General features: G+C 39.5%; 1 protein-coding gene across 1 annotated transcript in view; it reads left to right on the forward strand.

Annotated features, from left to right (window-relative positions):
* The window catches only part of Grid1 (glutamate ionotropic receptor delta type subunit 1), a 733,627-nt gene that overhangs the window by 595,891 nt on the left and 115,256 nt on the right, over positions 1-22,480 (forward strand). Inside the window, exons 9-12 of the mRNA XM_021181815.2 lie at positions 13,649-13,750; positions 15,285-15,482; positions 19,530-19,854; positions 21,728-21,866. Coding sequence (XP_021037474.1) covers positions 13,649-13,750; positions 15,285-15,482; positions 19,530-19,854; positions 21,728-21,866 — 764 coding nt within the window. The remainder of the gene's footprint in view (positions 1-13,648; positions 13,751-15,284; positions 15,483-19,529; positions 19,855-21,727; positions 21,867-22,480) is intronic.

Here is a 22,480-nt window from a genome sequence, read left to right on the forward strand (position 1 = left end):
CACCTATGGTCATTTGATCTTCGACAAGGGAGCTAAAACCATCCAGTAGAAGAAAGACAGCATTTTCAACAAATGGTGCTGGCACAAGTGGTTGTTATCATGTAGAAGAATGCGAATCGATCCATTCCTATCTCCTTGTACTAAGGTCAAATCTAAGTGGATCAAGGAACTTCACATAAAACCAGACCATATCGAAAGGGAAAAGTATTTGGATATTTTGTCCTTGGTTTTTGTTTGTTTTGTTTTTGAGGTAGTGTCTCTGGCCATATAGCCCTGGCTGTTTTGAAACTTGCTATATATTCTAGACTGGCCCTGAAATCATAGTGACCACCTGCTATATTCTACTTTTGATAGACTATAGAGATTTACTTTATATAAGAGCATGTGGGAGTTCCAGTAGCATAGTAGTAATATAACAGAAAAGTATATGGAGTGGCAGGTATCAGAATAAACTTTAAGAGATACAATCTGCAATAGGTACTGACATTGAAATCTGAATTAAGAGATGCCATGAACTAGAGTTAGCACAATGCCTTAGATGCAGGGAGATGAGCCATATCTGCTTAGAGGGTGAGGCAATAATGTTTTCTCAAACAGGGAAAACAATCTAAGAACCAATAAATTAAACCTTCGAAGAAAGATAGTTCGGTGGGTGGAAGTACATTCAGGCAAAGGGGGTACTATTCAGGACAAAAGAAACAATAGAAATAAAAGGACTGATATAGTCAAGAACTAGTAAGTAATATCTACTTTCCTTAGTTCAGCCTACAACTTTATGAGTAAAGATTGTCAGAACCACCTAAACCCACTGAATATTTTACCATAAAGATCAATTGTCTATAGAATCCTTGGAAATTTATTGTCTGGTCATTTGTGAAAAAGCTTGGTGGTCCCTAGTAGATCTTCAATTTATTTACTCATTAAAAGATTATTTTAAAGCATGTGATATGAGTCAGAAATCATGTCAGATATTTAGTTTGTAAGAGTGAAAAGAAACAAAAACAAAAAATGTCAACAAAAAGTATCCTATGTAGCCTGCAAGTTGTTTTTTCACAATACAGTGTTTCAGAGTGTGAAGGAAATAGTCAGACACTGTGCTTGGAAATATTGCAAACACTTAGAATAAATGACCTAGAAAGGTTTTATTCAAAGTATAACTCATCAGGTAAGACCAGCCAGATGAGAGTGCCAAGGATGGGATGTGAATCAGAGAGATAAGCTTTATCAGGGAAGAGAAGAAAGGCTGTATCCAGAGTTCTTTAATAAAAATGACCTTGGCTTGAGAGAGAACATGACAGGCAGCCAATGATACTAACTGAGGTGGGTGTTAGAGGGACAAGTGGAAAATGTAGTGTTGGTTGAATCTGAAGAATAGACCTGGACTTGAGTCTTGGAGTCCTTGAAAAGGATTATCCATATTTTACAAGGGATGTGAATTTTAAGATGATAACAATAAAATAATTTCCATCTTACAAAGTAAAGGAAAGAAAACTCTAGAACTTGATGAAGATTAATAGATAAGAGTACTGGTAGGTCAAAGTTCTGGATAAGATATGATGTACTATAAACCAATTGCTATGTTTTCAAGCTTTACTCTGCCCGTGTATGACCTGGTCAGTTGACATGAGATAGACTCAAAGTAAGACTCTGCCAGTTCCCAAAACATATACACTGACAAAGGTCTAGAGTAATGACAAAGTGCCTTTTTAATGACCTCTTTTGTTGATGGATTAATGAATTATTAACTAATTGTGGTACTGAGGATCAAACCCAGCACCTTGTGAATACCAGGTCTGTGCTCTTCTACTGAGTTACATCTGCCTTAGTTGTCATTTATTTAATCTGCTTTACCAAAGCTTTTCCATCATTCAAAATATTAGTTTTTAATACAAAATCGTTTCAAAAAGAAAACTTACCTCAGAGACTTTGAACTATTGTAAATGAGTCAGCACTGAAGGAGCCAGCCTTTTGTAGAGCTTCTGTTATGGGGCATAACATGGGTTTGTTAAAAGCTAGAATTTGCAGGAAACATGATATCACAGGCAATAATGAGGAAGTGCCCAGGGGGTGACAAGAAACAGTAATTTCCTAATAAGATTTTATTAAGTGAATCAAAATGAAGAAGCAATAGTTTCTCTCTAAAAAGAGAGATTATCTATTTCTGAATAGATAGACATGAAATTTTAATACATTGTGTGAGCATTACCATAGCTCTATGTCAGAATATTATAGGCTTGACAAAGGGAGATGCTTACTCTTGAAGATGTGAGAGAGGATCTTAAGAGTAGGTTTAAACCACAAATAGGAATTAAAGTATAAAGAGAAATGAAAGTGACCAGGCTGAGGAGATGCCCCAAAGATTAGAGAGGGTGTGATGGGAGACACTGCCTCTTTTTTTTTTTTTTAATATATAGGGATTCACAGAACAGGCTCCCATAATGTAACTTGTCTGAATTCTGAATTGTGACTAATGTGTGCAGTGTAGTCAATTCTGGTCAATACAAACTAATGGAACTTAGCAAGCTATTAGTATGGGTTTGAGCATAGCATAGACATGAGAGAAAGAAGCAGACTCTAATGAGAGCTATAGATAAGGATATTTGAACCCAAGGAAAGGGTATAACCAGCAAAGTAACTTGCCAAAGATCCCAGGCTTACAAGTGGAAGAAATGGGATTCTAGCCTGGCTTGTTCTGCTGCACCATTACTAGAACATTTGGTTTATTTGAAGAGACAAAACCAATGAACCTAAGACAATTAAGCCAACCTTATAGCCATAAGCTAGATCACTGTGTAGTTTCAAAATGAAAATTGCTTTAGTGTTTTTCTTATGATTATAAAAGCAATGCTTCCTCTCTGTACAACAATTCACATATTACAGAACTGTATTGTGCCAGAGAGAATGTTCCCTGAAATCTTATTGCTCCAACAAAGCCAGAAACAGCCACTTATAGCAGCCTTTGTGCTTAGGCAAATGTATGTATCACCTCACAGAATGAAATGAGCATTAGAAAAAGTTGAAAAATGCTATGTTTAATATTTTATAATTACCACCCTCTTGGAATCATTTGCAGATAAAACTTTACTTACCTTTTTTTGTGTGCTTGTTTTTTGAGACAGAGTCTTTTTTTATGCAGCCCAGGATAGCCTTGAACTCATGACATTCTTCCTGCCTCAGCCCACCATGTGCTAGAATTAAAAGTGTATGTCGCCATACATGACTTTATGTTATTCTTGAACATTTAAGCAGGTTCACTCATTTTTTTTTCTAGACTTATGGATGTGTTAGTCATTTGTCTTGTTGCTGTGACAATACTCTTGGCAAGAGCAACTTAATGGAGATACAGTCTATTTAGTCTCACTCTTCAAGGTTGATAGATCATCTTGGTAGGAAACTTTGGGACAGCTGCTCACATTACATCCACACCAAGAAGGCAAAGAATCAAATGCCTCTACTCAATGCAATTACTTCTTTTTGTTCAGCTCAGGACCCAAGCCCATGAAGTGGTGCTGACCAAGGTTAAAGTTGCTCTTCCCACATTAATTAAGCTGATCTGGATAATCCCTCATGGACATACCCAGAGGCCAACCTAAATGCACATAACCCCTTACAGAATTGCCCACAGGCTCCTCTCTTGTAGAATTTTTCTAGATCCTGTCAAGGTGGTAGTCAACAATTACAATAGGAAATTTCTATCTACTTGATGCCATATAGCTCCCAGGAGTTAAATACCATCACTCAAGGGTCCTGCCGTGGGTGATACTGTTACTTTGAGAATCCTTCCCCTTTATCATCCTTGCCAAATGGTCACAGATATGTCAGATGATAAGTTGGTCCCATTTGCCAGCACAAGGCTTTATCATTTTCAAAATGTTTACACAATCATGCAAGGCATTTAGATGCAATTATCTGTACCCATTTTATAAATACAGATAAATGTATGTTAGTGTATAATTACTATCAGGACACTCAAAATATAGACTACTTGTATTATCCTCAAGAACTCAGGCTTCCTCTTGCATGTAATACTTTCCTTCTATTCCCAGCCTCAGGCAACCACAGACCTATTTTCATTACCCATAATATTGCCTTGGTGAGACTATCATATAAATAGAACCATGAAGTATGGAGTCTTTTGTGTCTGGCCTCATTCAAATACTGTAATGTTTCTGAGCTTCATCTGCATTGATGCATGTGTCTGTAGCTTGCTGCTTTTTAGTTATGAGATAGTATTTGGTTGCATAATTTGTTTATCTATTATCATAATTTTTTATCTATTCATCAGCTGACCAATTTTGAGCTTCTATCTTATTGCTATTATAAATAAAGCATCTATGAAAATTCTCATACCGATATTTTTAAGAGAATATTTTACAGTTTCCTTATAGAATGCCTAGATGTGGATTTGCTGGGTTGTATGGTAAGTGTATGTTTATATTGTAATAAAGTACCATACTACCTTCTATTGTAGCTGCATATTTTGCATTCCATATCTTCAATAGCACTTGGTAATATCCATCTTAGGTTTAATCTTAGTGAGTTTTTGCATTTTAGCATGGTTCAAAAGGAGAGCATGTACGTTTCTTGTATATATCCAGATTTAAATATATTCTTTGCAAAGATAAGTTCTTTTTTATTTATTTATTTTTTGTTGGATATTTTCTTTCTTTACATTTCAAATGTTATCCCCTTTCCTGGTTTTCCCCCTCCTTGAAACTCCCAACCGCACCCTCCCTCCCCTGCTTCTATGAGGGTGTCCCTCCACTCACCCACCTACTCCCACCCTTGATTCCCCCACACTGAGGCATTTATCGCGTCCTCATAGGACCAAGGACCTCTCCTCTCACTGATGCCTGAGAAGGCCATTATTTGCTACATGCAGCTGGAGCCATTTGTACTCCATGGTTGATGGCTTAGTCCCTGGGAGCTCTGGGGCGGGAGGGGGGGTCTGGTTGGTTGATATTGTTGTTCTTCCTTTGGGGTTGCAAACCCCTTCAACTCCTTCAGTCCTTTCTCTAACTCCTCTATTAGAGACCCCACTCTCAGTCCAATGGTTAGCTGTGAGCATCCACTTTTGTATTTGTAAGGATCTAGCAGGGCCTCTCAAAGGGACAGGCATATCAGGCTCCTGTCCGCATACACTTCTTGGCATTCACGATAGTGTCTGGGTTTGGTTACTGTATATGGGATGAATCTCTAGACGAATCTCAGTCTCTATATGGCCTTTCTTTCAGTCTCTGCTCCACACTTTATCTCTATATTTGATCCTGTGAATATTCAGTTTTCCTTCTAAGAAGGACCGAAGCACCCACACTTTGGCATTCCTTCTTCTTGAGCTTCATGTTATCTGTGAATTGTATCTTGAGTATTTGGAGCTTTTGAGCTAATATCCATTTATAAGTGAGTGCATACCATATGTGTTCTTTTGTGATTGGGTTACTTCACTCAGGATAATATTTTCTAGTTCCATCCATTCCGTGGCTTAGACAGTTACAGCGCCTGTCTAGCAAACAGGAGATCCTGGGTTCAAATCCCAGCAGTGCCTGGTTTGTGTGGGAAGTGGTATGAAGATAAGTTCTTTATCTTTGAAAATTAAGTGTAAGTTTTCTTCAGATATAGCCACTGTGAATCTTTTATTGACTATCTGCCAACAACACCGTCTCATTATTCTTGGGTTCTAGGTCATATTGTTTTCTCCAGCTTTACATAGTGAGAACTTGGTAGTGTCTGACCTTCCTTGCATGTATCTTGAAGTATTTGCTTTTGCTGAAATTGCTAGAGAAAAACAAAGAAGAGATGTTGTTCAAAATGAAGTCAGAGAATGACTAAGGAAGACATCTTACCTAGTGCTGACATCTGGCATCCACATGCATACATGTGGTGCACAGACATAAATCAATAAAAAAGTGACTAAAAGAACATGTATTAGATATAAATAAATAAGCTAATAAAAACATGTAGTAAATATCAAATTTCATTTAGCCATAAAGAAAAATGAAATCATGATAATTTTAAGAAAATAAGTGGAGCTGGAAATTCATATTAAATGACCTGAATTAAATTCAGAAATATCTAGTATATGTTCTCCCATATAAGATTCTATATTTTAGATATAATTATATCTTACATATGCATATGCATATATATAATTTATGTGTATAATAATATACATGTACTATATTCACAGGTGGGTATAAGCATTGGAGCTAGGAAGGGAGGAAAACAGAGAGTCCTAGGAGAAGGAGAAATTTTACAGAAAGACTTTAGTGATGGCAGCTTTCCTGGGGCCAGTCCCTTCATCCCAGTGAGGTCTTGGTTTCTTGGGCTTTTGTAGTAGCAGAGGCTAAAGCTCTGGTGTGTCCATTGCTGCCATCATGAGCCTGTTGTCCTGGCAATGGTGGTATTTCCAGCTTTTCTCATCTTCCTCTTCGGCATCACTAGACAATTTTTTTTTCTCCTTTGTTGTAGGCTTGCCATGAAGCTTCTATATGTTCTAGTTCTCTTACTTTGCTCTTATTTCTGATTCTGATAATCTCGCCCTCTAAACAGGAGCCAAGTTATGCTGGGGCTGGCTTTAAGATAGTATAACTTTCACCCAGTGCTCAATTCCTTGTGCAAATGGCCTTGGTTGAGATGGAGTCTTTCATTTCTCTCCTGTCAGAGTGAGTCACTGTCCTATAGTTTGTCTGGTAACATAATGAGTTTACCTGCTTTATTAACATGGTGCTAACTGACAGCTTCTGCAATTTAAACCCTCCATACCTAGTCTTAGTGGCTTTTACAGGCTAGAATCCCCCATATGAATCCTCCAGTTAGGCATTGCTTTAGGAATCCTGGCCAAAGACATTAATATTCTGCTCTCAGATGCTCACTCTCTGCTTCTCAGATGTTGTCCTGTTTCTAAGCACGTCTTCCTTGCATTTGGCTTTGCTTATAAGTTGTAATTGGCAATTGGCTGAGAAACAAGCTCACTGGTAAAGTGGCTGCTTAGCATGTGTGAGGCCTTTGATTCAATCTCCTGAACCCCTTTCCTAAAAATAAAGGACTTGTAATCAATTTTCTGAAATCATTGCTGGCTAAATTTCCAATTCAGGCTCACTCAAGATAAGCGGTTCTTCTTCACCTTGTTCTCCATCCAATCCTAGGATGCTTTGAAGCATACACTGAGCCCATTTGTTTCCCAATAATAGTGGGCAATAGAATGAAAATTGCAGTGGGCATATTATTTCAGGAAAGCCCTTCCAGTGACATGACAAACTGACACACTGTTGCATTCATCACTGAAGCCTCTGTCTCCATGATGCCATCTGTACTCTGCTGATGCCAGTCACTGGTTGATAAGGATAGAGTTCACCTGGGACCCTAGCTCTGGTAGTGCCATGGTTATAAAATGACTTCCTAATTCTAGTTTTCTCTTGAGACCTTCCTATCAGGTGCAGTGGTAGCAACGGACAAGTCACTGATCTATTATGGTGTTGGGTTTTATGAAACATGGGATTGGGGTTAAGTGAGTCAACTTTCCTCTTTCCTTCCCCTCCCTTTCTTCTTTCCTTCTCTGCCCCCCCCCCCCAATATCCTTTCTCTCTTTCTTCCCTACTACTTTCTTGCTCAGTCCCTAGAATAAACAAGGCTAGGAAACTTGTCCCCGAGCTATAATGTAGCCAGATTGTTTCCATTTTCATCCTCCCTCCCCATGCACAGAGAAGAATGCATTCAAATACCTCTGTAAAGAAGTGATAGATCACAAAATCCAACCTTCTAAAAGAGTCTTGTTCAGTTTAGGTTAATAGCTCTGCATTTACTAAGAATGGGGCCACAAAGTTCTAAATCCTCACATACTACAACTTGCCGGTGGTGTTGCAGCATGAAGAGCACCCCCGCTGCCCCCATTGACTCAGGAAATGCATTTTTCTGAGACCAGTGGCTTGTGAAATTTATTGTTCAATTGGCTAATCTCTGGAACGGTTGTTTGTCATAATCAGATTTTGAGCCCATATATCTCCTTCCAACCAATGATGGCCATAACCCCTTGCTCCATCCCTGTTTCTGGTGTGGGTGGCTCAGATCTCTGCAGTGAATGAAATCACGGCTCTTATCAACTAGCCGCAGTACTTGTTTTGTTTAACAGTGCTAGAAATTAGTTTCTTGGGCACTGATCTTGACAGGTCAGCTGTCAAAAGTGGGTGTCTATGGCCATTAATCCACCGATCCCATGAAGAAAATCCTGTCTACAAAATACAGTCAATGTACCTCGGCACAAATGAAATGATCTGGAGCTATGTGCCTAAGTGTCAGGACTTCTTCAAGTAAAAGGCTTTTCTGACTTTCCATTCATCAAGTCTATCAGCCTCATTTGGTTCTTACTGGCTGAGACAGTCTCCTTGCATTCTGACCAGGGAGCACCGTATGTAACCTTAGGGTGGAGGTGGGGCATACTTCCCTCCTGTGCTGACTGGCCACAAGCTTGGAAATTATTTTAAACTCCATTGGGTTCTCTCATTGGAACTATCTTGATCTGGTCTTGTAGATGGGGTTCTGAGGCATTGCCTCTCTCAGAAAGCTCCAACTCTGGTCTTAAGATTTGGGCAAGAACACATAGCTTTTCGGAAATAGTCTCAGCCACGGGCACTGGGTTCTGGCCTCATGCGAGAGAATGATAAAACTTTCTTGCCGATGCCGGGGCCTAGCAAACACAGGAGTGGATGTTCACAGTCAGCTATTGGATGTATCACAGGGCTCCCAATGGAGAAGCTAGAGAAAGTACCCAAGGAGCTAAAGGGATCTGCAACCCTATTGTTGGAACAACATGATGTACTAACCAGAACCCCGGAGCTCTTGTCTCTAGCTGTATATGTATCGAAAGATGGCCTAGTCGGCCATCAATGGAAAGAGAGGCCCATTGGACTTGCAAACTTTATATGCCCCAATATAGGGGAATGCCAGGGCCAAAAGAATGGGAATGTAATTGAGGAAAATATGTAATAAAAATATTAAAAATCAAAAAAAAAAAACTTTCTTGCCCAACACAAAGGATCCTGAATCCTGGAACATAGTTGCACTTTGATGTTTTTGAAAGATAGAATTTGTGTTTCACTTTGAAGTAGTTCTTTCTTTGCAGGCTATAGGATGCCTAAAGGCCAAAGAGAGAAAGTTGATAAAGAAAGAAAACAAAACAAAACCAAACCCCTTTAAGTCCTAAGCACTTTCAGAACCAAAGATAAGGATGATAACAGGCTTAGAAGGCGTTATATTTTCCTTTTCTTATGATGTCCAGATCGATTTAAATGTTCTTCCATTATATTTGACTGAATATTAGCAAAAATGTTTGATGTCATCCTGCTTTCCTAATAGACAAAGATTTCCTGTTTTCATGAATCTTGGCTTCACCTGTAGGTATTTCTCTGTCATCAGACCCACCAAGATCCACCACTTGCTTTGGTGGTCAAGTATGCTTTCTCTGAGAGATGAGGGACCCTGACCCATAGTTTTTTTGCAGACAGAATATGGACTTATTTGGTTATTTGTTTTAGAAGAGCCTTAACTTAATGACAAATAAGACTCGAGATACACTCCTGGCTTTCAGTTTTCAGCCATAAAAAAGCATTGATAGAAATCTGTATAATCATTATGCTACTTATTGTTTATGTAAAACTCCATTTCCTTACTGTTAAAGTAGTGGAGATACTATTAAAGGAGATGAGCAATAAGCAGGTAATAATGGCTGCTTGCTATGACTCTGCCTATATGCAATGCATATACATGTTTTAACATACTTTGTTCCATTTTTATTGACACTTTTTCTTTACACATAATTTAGGTTATATAGTGCAAATGGTTTGTACCCTATTTGTGATTCTTAATTAAGCTATTTTATGATAGGTTATTTCAAAATTATTTTATTTCTTTACCAGACTCTCAACTTGGCAGGCAGGAAATACAGATATATTCTATTTTACAAATAAGAAAATGGACCCTGAGTGAATATATTCAACAAATATTTATTGGCAACTTTTTGTGTCTCAAATGCTCTGAGCTCATCTATATATTATATATATTATACCAGCTATAATACAAGACTCATTCATAAAACCTGATACTCACACCTGCAAGCTCCCACCTTCTCCAAATCTTTGCCAGTTAACAGCAGCCTGTTATGGAAAGGCAATCACAGTGCTGTTGGAGGCAAGTTTGGACCAAATGATGGAGATGAGCAAGGCCACCTGCAATGTAGGGTCCCAGAGAGTAGAGCAGGAAGTCAGGTCCTGAGTATAAGGCTCTGTCTAGTGCAACTTTGCATAAATCCTGGAGGCCATGAGAAACATTAATTAGCTGTGGTAAATATAATGAACCAATGTATGATAATAATGCAAGATATGTTTATATCTTAACATCAGCAGAAGATGGGAACTGAGAATGACTAGTGAGACCTCTACCACTTTTCTGTTGTTCTAAAACTATTCTAAAGTGAAAGCATTTTTTAAAAAGTGAGACATAGTTTTTCAGACCCAGAAGAAGAGAAATGGCATCCTAGGCAGAGTGAATTGAACATAAGGTTTCAGAGGTACATGATGAGCATGCGAAAAGTAGGATTCCTGGGATTGGGATATACTTGGCTATCTAAACTGACATGGCTGAAAGTCAGAGTAGCCTTGTGGTTGTGAAAGCTGTTCTTTTGGGTCATCCAGGAATACTTGGAGCTACTCTGGAGGAAATGAGAATTTATTAAAGAATGATAATTGTCATACTTTGTTTGAAAAATTTGAAGATGTATTTTATGCATATAAGGGTTGTGCCGATATGTATGTCTATGCACTATATGCATGCTTGGTGTCCATGAAAGGTGGGAAAGGAAATGGGATCTGCTGAAAGTGGAGTTAAGGATGGTTGTGACTACCATGCAGGTGCTGAAAATCCTGGTTTCTTGCAAGAGCAATAAGTGTTCTTGACTACTAAGGCACCTCTCCAGGCCTGCTTAACTTATTTGAAAGGTATATTCCAACCCACAGAGGATGATGATACTGAGACTAACAAGGAAACTGTCGCAATGGCCTTAGGCAGAGTGGTGCTGCCTGGAGCTTAGTAGTTGGTAGAAACAAAGCATACTTGGAGAGGTATCAAAATAGAGCCCATGTTGCTAGTAAGCTAAAACCTAAGCAGGAAAGGGTTTTATTTCATGTTCCTTTTTGCTTTTAATGTCAATTCTTGTGCTCAAGTATAATCTTAATATAAATACAGCCTGGATGGTGAAGGCTAGGCAAAGTGCTAGACTAGGTGCTCATTCAAGACAGGGTATCAAAGTGTTAAGATTTCCCCTTCCCTGTGCCAAGGATGCTTGGCAGCAGCTGCAAGAAATCCAATCATTACATGGAATAGAATATCTAGTTGACATATTGTTATGTCAGGATTGCCTTCATCCTAATGATGAATGCCTTTACTATTCTGATGGTAAAGGACACCTCCAAACACTACCCATACCCAGCAGTATGGACCACAAATCAGGAATCAGCAGTTTCAGTGTCAACTAAACGTTTATAGGCTACAGATGCAGATGGTCAAAATGCAATCTATTCCTGGCCCTTAGATCCATTCTGTATCATACAAAGGGATCAGGGAACCAAACCCTTGACAGGGTCTTTCCTTTTGTCTCTGATAAGCATTTTATTTTATCTTAAAGATCATATTTACTTTTATTTGATGTATACAAGTGTTTTGTCTACATGTGTCTAAGAGTACCACATACATTCAATAGTTGTGAGGCCTGGGGTGGACACTGGATCTCCTGGAACTGGATTTATAGGCAGTTATAAGCAGTCTTGAGGGTTCTTGGAACTGAACCTGGGTCTTCTACAAGAGCAGCAAGTGTTGTTACTGCTAAGCCATGTCTTCATCTTTGGCCTTAATTTTTAATCAGCTTCATATCCAGAGTCTGGGTACTATTTCTTGGAACCACAGTGGGGAATAGCCACATTGTTTTTTCTTGTTTCAGTTCTCAGAGAATGGTACCATTAATATCCTTGATGTATTTGATTAGAATTCTTGGGAATATCAATTTACTCTAAAGTCCAGTGTGCTACAAATTAGTTAGCAGTGGTGTGGGCTCTTTAGACTATGTGACCATGCTTTTGTATTAAATTATTTAGTCTCTACTGGCCAACATCCTGTTATTTAAGATAGAGTATATATTAGTAGATATTGGGTCCAAAGTGACAATAAGCCAGGCTGCTTTTAGGCTGGATATGGGATTCTATAATCTCATTCTGATGGTTTTGTTTTAGGTCTCAGAGTTATAATATCCCTCGTGTGTAATGTTTTCTCAACTTCTAGGATAGGGGCTTCTTCAGGTTGAGTATCAGACATTCAGGGAGTGCTGGGCAAGTAGATGTATCCTAAGTACAGCTTTAACAGCTGTTTGAGAGCCCCATGGTACATGTCCAGAGGAATAAATTTGGAGTTAAATAGGTATCTTGTGTTTCTTCCCTAATGAAGAGTATGCACTGCATAGAGCTGTTTGATCCATTAATTCCTTGCTATATAAATGGTGGTCAATGGAGCAACAGCAGCAACAGTGCCTGGGAGTTTGTTAGACATGAATAATCTCATCAGAAAGTGCATAGAAAAGCCATGTGACTTGCACATATCTGTAGTTTGAGAACTACCCATTTAACTAATAGCAGTGGTTCACAATCCTGACTGAATGATAGAATCACCAGAAGAACTAACATATCCACTAGCAGCTAATTAAATCAGAATCTCCATAGATGGAGTAACATGTGCTCAAAAAAGTCCTCCAAAAAGAGTCCAATATGGAGCTATACTAGTAGGTCAGGATGCATTAATATTTCCCATAACCAGACCTTGAGGTTTTTATTTAGTTGGTTTAAGAAGAGTCTATTGTCATATATATTTTATTTCTTTAATTAATAGTTGGGAATTATTGACAACACAGGGGTCTGGTCATTATATCTGGGACCGACCTTGTAGCACTGCAGGAAGGAACAGTGACTCTTGAACATATTTGTCATCTCAATTGTTCCAAAGCCAAAGTCTTCTTCATGTTCTTCGAATCTGCATCAGAGATACAATAACTAGATATAGCCCAAGGCCTCATAAAGATACTGGCAGATACCAAGCTTCTACCTACATATCATTAAAAGTTATAGAGCTTGCACTATAACAAAAATAGGCAGAGAGAATTTAGCCTTGGGTATCATAGGCCCCAGGATACTTGGCAGGCTATATACTTGTACTTTTGTTAATTGAATATTATTCTCAATTTAACCCATTGTGGTACCATCAGATGGAAAGTTAAAGGCACAGTTAGGGAAAAGGACACACTGTGGGGAACACCATGACATCATTTTTATGGAGGACAGAATAAAATTAGATATAAACACTCCAGAGGACAAATCCTACCAATTGACTTTATTTTAGGGATTTTGGAACTCTCGGGATTCAGATGAGATGATAGGAAAAGAGAAACTCGTTGTTTGATGTATCTCTCTCCTTTTTATGGTGCTGAGATGCCTCTGAGTCTCTAAGAAGTCCAACTGTTGCTGTCTACCTGTCTGATTTAAGATTACAGTTTGGGAAGAGCCCCTGAGGTGTTTACGAGGCTTCTGTCCCTTACTCTTCTGTTTTTCCTCCACAGCTGGCCACCTGGGACTCGGAGAAGGGCTTGAATGGCAGTCTGCAGGAGAGGCCCATGGGCAGCCGCCTCCAAGGACTGACTCTCAAAGTGGTGACTGTCTTGGTAGGATCATGGGGACATCCTGGGGACTTTGTTCTCCAGGTCTTTGAGTCAGAGGCTGCTCTATGGTTAATACAGGCTTGAGGAGGGGATATTAAGTTCTCTCCGGTTATTGCAGGGTGGAGAAGGGGATCTTGAGAAGCCATCTGAGTTCCCAGGAGTCCTGTCATTCAAATAATGATATGGATAGCATAATGGACAGTAAGATGGAAGAGTCTCCCCAAGGGCTTCTGGGATTTTCAGGGTATGCTGTAGAAGGACCACTCATGTTGCCTGCTGCTGGGCTCCCAAGAATTTTTAGAAATGTGACCTGGGTCTTGACCTCCTGCTACTCCTTGGGAGAACAGTGTGGGTAGCCAGGCTCTCCAAAAAGATGCTCAGGGAAGACATTTTTCTAGTACCCAACACTGTTGAGGGGAAAAGTGATAATAAATTTGCAATAAATAAATGTTCATTAGTTATATTTTTCTACATAGATTTCCTAGAGTCATAGATATGCACAATTGTCAGATTCATATTCCCTTTTAATTTACTGTTTTCTTATAGAAAAACTTAAATTTTTTCTAATTCTTGGGTAGGCTAGTCATAACTCAACTCTTTCCTTCCCACTAAGAAACACACAAACTGCAGCATTTCTGCATTCCCTATGTACATACCAGGAATGAGCCATACATTCTGTTTCTTTTAAACAAAGTAACTCCATTAGATGCATTCCTTGGGACTCTTTGCCCTCAGACATCCATGTTCAGTTTCACACAAGAAGAAATGGTGGGGATGGATGACTGATATGTTTTATAGATGCTCACCTACTTCCCAGGACATAGCATATAGTCTGTAGGTGTGAACTCAACATGGTATTGGATTCATGATATGGGGCTTTAATCCTTCCCTATGCTTTGACTTACAGTGTAATTTTGACCTGTTTATGGGCTTTTATTTTCTACTATAACCCGATCAATGGAATGGTGTCTTCTTTCTATCTAATACCACATAGATTTATGACCACACATTATTCTACATAAAAAGTGTTACAATTTTTCTGTGACTCCCCTAGAATAATGGCATATACTAATTATAGAGTCCTTTGTCAGTGTGAATTCTATGGGAGAAGGAAAGAATATACACCATTTTATTGTGGGGTCTGAGGGTTAGGATAGAGGCTAGGAAGATATACCTGGGACAATTAAAGCCCCAGTGCCCTGTGCTGACTGGAGCATGATTCCTGTGCACTGTACCTTGACTGTCCATAAACTGCTTCTAGAAAAGGGCAGAGGAGTTCAGCCTTGGGGTAGAAATTGAGTAATTACCAACATTTCACTATTGTTGTTACTGTTGGTATTATTATTGTCCATGCTGGGGATGGAACCTAGGGTCTTGCATATGCTAAACATTTGCTTTTCCACTGAGCTATGCCCCCAGCCCTAATGCTAACATTCTAGTGTTATAGTTCATTATATTGGTCTCCGTGTACCAATATTCTGAGAATATATGTCAATAAACCTGTTGGGTTGAAGAATGTTTATTCTGTTTTCTGCAGGAAGAGCCTTTTGTGATGGTAGCTGAGAATATCCTTGGACAACCCAAGCGTTACAAAGGGTTCTCTATAGATGTGCTGGATGCACTGGCTAAGGCTCTAGGATTCAAATATGAGATATACCAGGCCCCTGATGGCAGGTATGGTCACCAGCTCCATAACACCTCCTGGAATGGGATGATCGGGGAGCTCATTAGCAAGGTAAGTTTCAGGATCAGGGCCACAAAGAGGGACATTCCAATATGTCTCTAAGAGATACCTGAATTTGGCTCATTATATGTTTGAGTACTTGAGACTACACGGAAACATCCCTTTCCTCTCCCTCTCGCAGTCTGTGTCTGTTTTTGCCCTTTTATTTTCTCATACCCCGACACCTTCAACTTTTCCTGTTTTGTACATTATTCATCCCGTTGGAGCGTACCCACTATAATAAACCTTCTCTGTAATTAACTCTTCCATTAACCACTTCTGTACTTGGCCTGGAGTGGGAAGCTCATCCGCCTCCCAAGGAGTTCTACTAAGTGCTTGTTTCTTCAATGTCTTGCAGACTACACATGTAGTGTGTGCCCGTGCAAATGTGGGCATGTAAATGTGAGTGGTCATGGCCTTGTGTGCTGAAGTGTGGCATCCCCAGACTTTCAAATAACAATTTCACTTTGTAAGCTTCCCTCTTCTCTGCAGACTCATTTCTCATTGGAACTTACAACATGAAGGTGATTCATCCTCTCCTACTCTTATTCCTGTTACTTCATGGCCTCCTTTACAATCGTGACCCCCATCTCAGATATTACTGCTTTCATGACCTTGAAAATTCCTGACGTGGCTGTGGACAAACCTGGACTCACAGTCCCTTGTCACACTGACATCTAGTCAATTTTAGTGTAAATATCCCCCTGTATCATATTAGCATCTTGCAGGACACCTTCTCTGCTACTTCATGACTACAACTTGTTGTGCTTCTGATTATTTAGGTGTGTGTGTATGTGTGTCTTGTGTCTTTCTCTCATGAACCCAGAATCTTACTTTTTAAGCATGTGTAGTATCTACTAGGCCTATTACTTTGCCAGTTTCATTAATCTTTTATTGTAAAAGAAACTTTATTGTGCTAGAACTTTGATACTATAAAAAAATCTCCAGTTTAAATCTTAGTTTCAATGATATTTAGAAAATATACAGAGATTGTACAAGCATCTGTAATCTATTCTCTAAGCACTTCCATTATCCCACTGCGGTCATTCATATCCAGTTATAGTTAATTTTGTTCTTACTCCTATCCCATAGTCTTCTTGTTTCTTCTGTAGCAGTGACTCTCAACCTTCCTAACGCCGCAACCCTTTAATTCAGTACCTCAAGTTGTGGTGACCACCAACCATGAAACTATTCTGTTGCCACTTCATAATTATAAGTTTGATACTGTTATAAACCCTAATGTGAATATCTGATATGCAGGGTATATGATGTATGACCCCTGTGGGGGACATGACTCACAGATTGAGAAACTCTCCTCCATATTGCTGCAATGTGGAACATTATGTATATATGGACATACATCATGTGTGGTACCTGGTGTGTTGCCCTCCACTTGACATACATATGTGAGATTTATTACTCTTGTATATTTCTGCACCCCTCTGACACTGTAGGCTCCCTACCCAGTGCACCCTTTGTGGTCATCCATAAAAATCCTCATGCACTTCATTCCATATGATTTCCTGTGTTCTTGATTTTTTTTTTGTTAAATTCAAATCTTTTTTGTTGTTGTTGTTGTTGTTTCTTTGTTTTCCAAGACAGGGTTTCTCTGTGTAGCCCTGGCTGTCCTGGAACTCACTTTGTAGACCAGGCTGACCTTAAACTTAGAAATCTGCCTGCCTCTGCCTCCCATCGTGAATCATTTTTATTATCTACCCTTGATGTGTACATTCAAGTTTCCACATGGAATCTAGAGGTCTGTACAGATTAATATATGGGTGTATATGCTTTCTATCTTCAACTGTTTCCCCATTTCTCCTTTATCAGGGGCGATAGCTACATCCCTCAGAGAGGTTTCACACATTTTCTTTTTGTTCTCAAGATACCTAGTAACTTTTGTTCTTTCTCAGAGGAAAAACAAGTTATCCTTATATATTTTGGAAATGAGTTGACACTTTTAGGTAAAAATTCTACTTCCTATAAAACACATGCTTGTAAGTACAGGGCTTCCATTATTAGTGAGGGACTATGTCTTCTAGTCACAGGAAGCCCCCTGAAATTGTATTTTAAGTTGATTTCAGTGTGCCTCCTCTGGATCTTGCTCCATAAATAAGTTCCCCATCCATCCTATGCTATTAACCTCCCATGCTCCAATTTAATCTCTTTTATAGTTCTTTAAATACTTTATGAATATTATTCTTTATTACTCTCTCTGTGTGAGTGTGTGTGTGTGTGTGTGTGTGTGTGTGTGTGTGTATGTGTGTATTATGCATTTATACATACATCACTGAGTTCACAATGAGGCCAGAGGACAGCTTGAGGAGTCAGTTCTTTTCTTCTACCATATGGGTCCTAAGGACCAAGCTCAGGTTGTCAGGCTTGGTAGCCGGTCCTTTACCTGCTGAGTCTCTCAGAGGCTCTAGTTCTCAGATGTTAAGTATTGTGCAAACTCCCACAACCTTAAAAGAGGTTTCTTGATCTTTGGTTCCTGAGAAGGAACATAAGAAGCCAACATGCTCTGGCATAGGTACCTGCAATGATTTCCCATGTTACTTTAGGTTGTTAGAATTCAACTTAGGACCTTGATATATCTCTGTCTTCAAGTTCACATATTAAACCTTGTAAGTTCATTCTAAGTACATTTTCCCTACTTGAACTTATAGTTAAGATATGCAGTTTTAATTGGTTATTCTAAAACATACCTATTTCTGTAGGTTCCTTGAGGCAAGGTCAGGATACTGAATATACCTTTCAGCACCTCTGTGTTCAAAGGGGGATTACAGGTCCCACTATGCACTGCCCAGTCACTGACCGAAGCATGGAACTTGTGACCTTTAGCAAACAGTTCATTTTAATTCAGTCTTGGAAGATGATTTTCAGGTTAGAACATGGCATATCCAGAGAGACTCTTCCTAACTATAGGAAGAATTAGCCAACATTTCTTGGTTAAGAGTAATATGTGACCCCTCTATTCTTTGAGGATATTACTTTGGCTTAAAGTATATACATAAAACAGGAAAGGCAGCAAGATCATGCAGAAAGTAAGGATGCTTGCTGTTCAAGACTGAAGGCCAACATTTAACTTCTAGACCCCATGTAAAGGCAGAAGGAGTGAACCATATGTAAAGTTGTCCTCCAAGCTCTACACAAGTACCTGCAAGTACACTTCTCGGTCTCCTTCTTTTCTTAGTCTGTCTGTCTCTCCAGATATACACACACACAAATAATAAATAAATAAATAAATAAATAAATAAATAAATAAATAAATACTGTTCAAAAATCAACAAAGACAAATATATTTTTGAGATTGAGTATAGAGGTACAGTCATTTAACTTCTGAAGTATCTTAGAAGTAAAACCAATTGATATGAATAATGAAAGTTGAAGAGGCTTGCTGGAGAAATAGTATATATCTGTGCCCTTGTCAGGCAGATTAACTTGGAAGGAAGAAGGGTGTCCTTGGCAGGAAGTAGAAGGCCACGTGCCCTTTTGAATTGCACTTGTACTTGGTGGCAAGTATCAGTGCTATGACACTTTTGCCTGGAATACAGGCAGAAACAATGGGAGACAGAATATGCCAGGTAGACCCATAAGAAAATGAACAAGTGTAATTCATAGAAAGTGAAAGTACTTCATTGAATTTTGATGTCTTGGACAGTGGTTCTCAACCTTCCTAATACTGTGACCTTTAATACAGTTCCTCATGTTGTGGTGACCCCCAACCATTTTGTTGCTACTTCATAACTGTAATTTTGCTAGTTATGAATAATAATGTAAATATCTGATTTTCACGATATCAGATATTCAAATTCCCAAAAGGGTTGTGACCCACAGCTTAAGAATAGAAGTCAGTTCTAGGTCCAGGGAGAGACATCTGTAAGATGAAGTGTGAGTAGTAGGCAACATGGTGTTGGGTTTTGCTTTTGTTCTCACAGGTTAGTTCTCAAACCCATTGCCTCTGAGCAGATCTTTGAAATAGGTAGATGGTGGGACCTTGACCTAGGGTAGACATCAGCAAAGAGCTCAAGGTCACCGCTCATAAACTTCTTTGTCTTTCAGAGAGCAGACTTGGCCATCTCTGCTATTACCATCACCCCAGAGAGAGAGAGTGTTGTGGACTTCAGCAAGCGATACATGGACTACTCAGTGGGGATCCTCATCAAGAAGCCAGAGGAGAAGATCAGCATCTTTTCCCTATTCGCCCCCTTTGACTTTGCCGTGTGGGCCTGCATTGCTGCAGCCATTCCTGTGGTGGGCGTGCTCATATTCGTGTTGAATCGGATACAGGCTGTAAGATCTCAGAGTGCCACCCAGCCACGACCCTCGGCTTCTGCCACCCTGCACAGTGCCATTTGGATTGTCTATGGAGCCTTTGTCCAGCAAGGTACATTCCCAGTTTTCTGTTGTCTGACTAGACCTGGTGGGCCAGAAAAGGCTTATTCTTTGGCAAGATTCTCAGATGCATACCACAAAAGTCATTTTAAATGTAATTTTATTTGATCTCAGGACAGTGCTGCACTCTGTTTTTCTAAGCAATACCAAGTAGAGATTAAATAAAACTGCGAAAACTCAACTTCCAATCCTGATTCTCCATTTTAGATAAAATTAACTTGGGACTTGAGTGCCTTTTCTTCCCCTCCCATGTTAGAGTGATGGCTATGCCCACGAGGTTGTCAAATGGAACTTAGAACAAGCATCAACACAGCATAGCCATCTGTAAGCAGCTGTTGAAATATAAAGCCTCCCGTCTTCCAGGGGCCTGATAGCACTTCTATCCAGTGGTGAGTTTCAGGACTGTGCACTTTGACCAGACATCACATATTGCAAATTTCTTCATGAGAATTTCCACCCTGCGTGCATCATAGCAAAAGCTTTTCAAGGTTATAGAAAGAGAATAGGGAGGAGCTTTCTTCAACTGCCACCTAAGGGTCCAAAGAACAATACAGGCCATAAAGGAATAGCTTTCCAGTGAACGCTACCTGCACTGCTTTCTGTAAGTCCTGGTTGTGTGTGAGATCAACAAGTGAGGCCTATTAATAAAAGTGATATGGGGAATCTTATTTGTCTGAGTTTAAAGAAAGCAGGAAGGCCTCCAGGTAGGAGGATTTTTTTTTTTTAATTTTGAATAGAGATTTTTTTATTAGATATTTTCTTCATTTACATTTCAAATGCTATCCTGAAAGTGCCCTATACCCTCCTCCCACCCTGCTCCCCAACCCACTGGCTCCTGCTTCCTGGTCCTGGCATTCCCCTGTACTGGGGCATATAATCTTCGCAAGACCAAGGGCCTCTCCTCCCATTGATGGCCAGCTAGGACTTCAGTGCCTACAAGACACAAGTGCAACTAGAGACACAAGCTCTGGGGGGTACTCGTTAGTTCATATTGTTGTTCCTCCTATAGGGTTGGAGACCCCTTTAGCTCCTTGGGTACTTTCTCTAGCTCCTTCATTGGGGCCCCATGTTCCATCTAATAGATGACTGTGAGCATCCACTTTTGTATTTGCCAAGCCCTGGCATAGCCTTACAAGAGACAGCTATATCAGTGTCCTGTCAGCAAACCATCTTGCTGGCATATGCAATAGTGTCTGGGTTTGGTGGTTGTTTATAGGATGGATCCCCAGGTGGGGCAGTGTATGGATGGTCCTTCCTTCCATCTCCACTCCAAACGTTGCCTCAGTAACTCCTTCCATGGATATTTTGTTCCCCATTCTAAGAAGGAACACAGTATCTACACTTTGGTCTTCCTTCTTCTTGAGATTCATGTGTTTTGCAAATTGTATCTTGGGTATTCTAAGTTTCAATGGAGTACTACTCAGCTATTAAAAACAATGAATTTATGAAATTCTTAGGCAAGTGGATGGATCTGGAGGATATCATCCTGAGTGAGGTAACCCAATCACAAAAGAAATTCTTTATAGAGTATGTGTACTCTATGTGAATTTGAAATTGCCAACGATCTTATATTAGACACTAGCCCTGGAAGTTCTTGCCATGATGAGATAGAATCTTCTTCCTAGAAGACTATATTCTTGGTATTATGGCCAATGTCTCATCACTAGATTCCAATTTTATTTTATTTTTTATTTTTTTGCCTTTTATCATCCTTCGGCCTTTCCCAATATTGGTGTTTTGAAGGACATTTCCTTAAAAAATATAATGTCCTGTGAACACATGATAGCAGTCTTTGACCTTGGCCAAGGAGGGCCGACTCTTGCTGGGTGAGAGGCAGTTAAGGTTAATCCCTCTGCATTCTGCAGGTGGTGAGTCTTCGGTGAACTCTGTGGCCATGCGAATTGTGATGGGCAGCTGGTGGCTCTTCACCCTCATTGTGTGTTCCTCCTACACAGCCAACCTTGCCGCTTTCCTCACAGTGTCTAGGATGGACAACCCCATAAGGTAAGAATGCTTTTCCTTCTTCTCTATCAGCTAGGAAAGGCTTCAGAGAGAATGTAGTCTTACTGAGGCTGCCTTATGGTGGAGAGAGACACCAGGCAGAGCCAGACACAGACCTAGCCTCTGCAGGTGGACGAAGGGGATATTCTATAGAAGGGCTCTGATCCTGTGGTTTTTTTAGTCATAATCACATATACATATAAATTATATTTGTCTGAACATTTAAACATCAATTATAAAAGTAATAAACCTAAACACTAAAATTAACAAATTAAATTTCCTCAGATACTTTAAACTAGAAAGTAAAGTCATTTAATCAAAATTTTATCAACATTCATTTAAAATTAATGGAGGTCACAAGTCTAATATATTTTCAGATCTTCAAAAACCTTTAAATTAATTTTTTAAAACTTGTTAACTGGGCCCAGGAAATGGCACAGTTGGTAAAGCTGGCAATAGCCAAGGCTGATGACCTAAATTCAGTCCATGGCACTTACCTGTGGAAGGAAAGAACCAGACCCCGCAAGTTGTCTTCTGACCTCTACATGCCAGGGTAGACATGTGAACACACACACACACACACACATCATACACACCATACACACACACACACACCA

Source organism: Mus caroli, chromosome 14 (assembly GCF_900094665.2).
Source record: "Mus caroli chromosome 14, CAROLI_EIJ_v1.1, whole genome shotgun sequence".
NCBI lineage: Eukaryota > Metazoa > Chordata > Mammalia > Rodentia > Muridae > Mus > Mus caroli.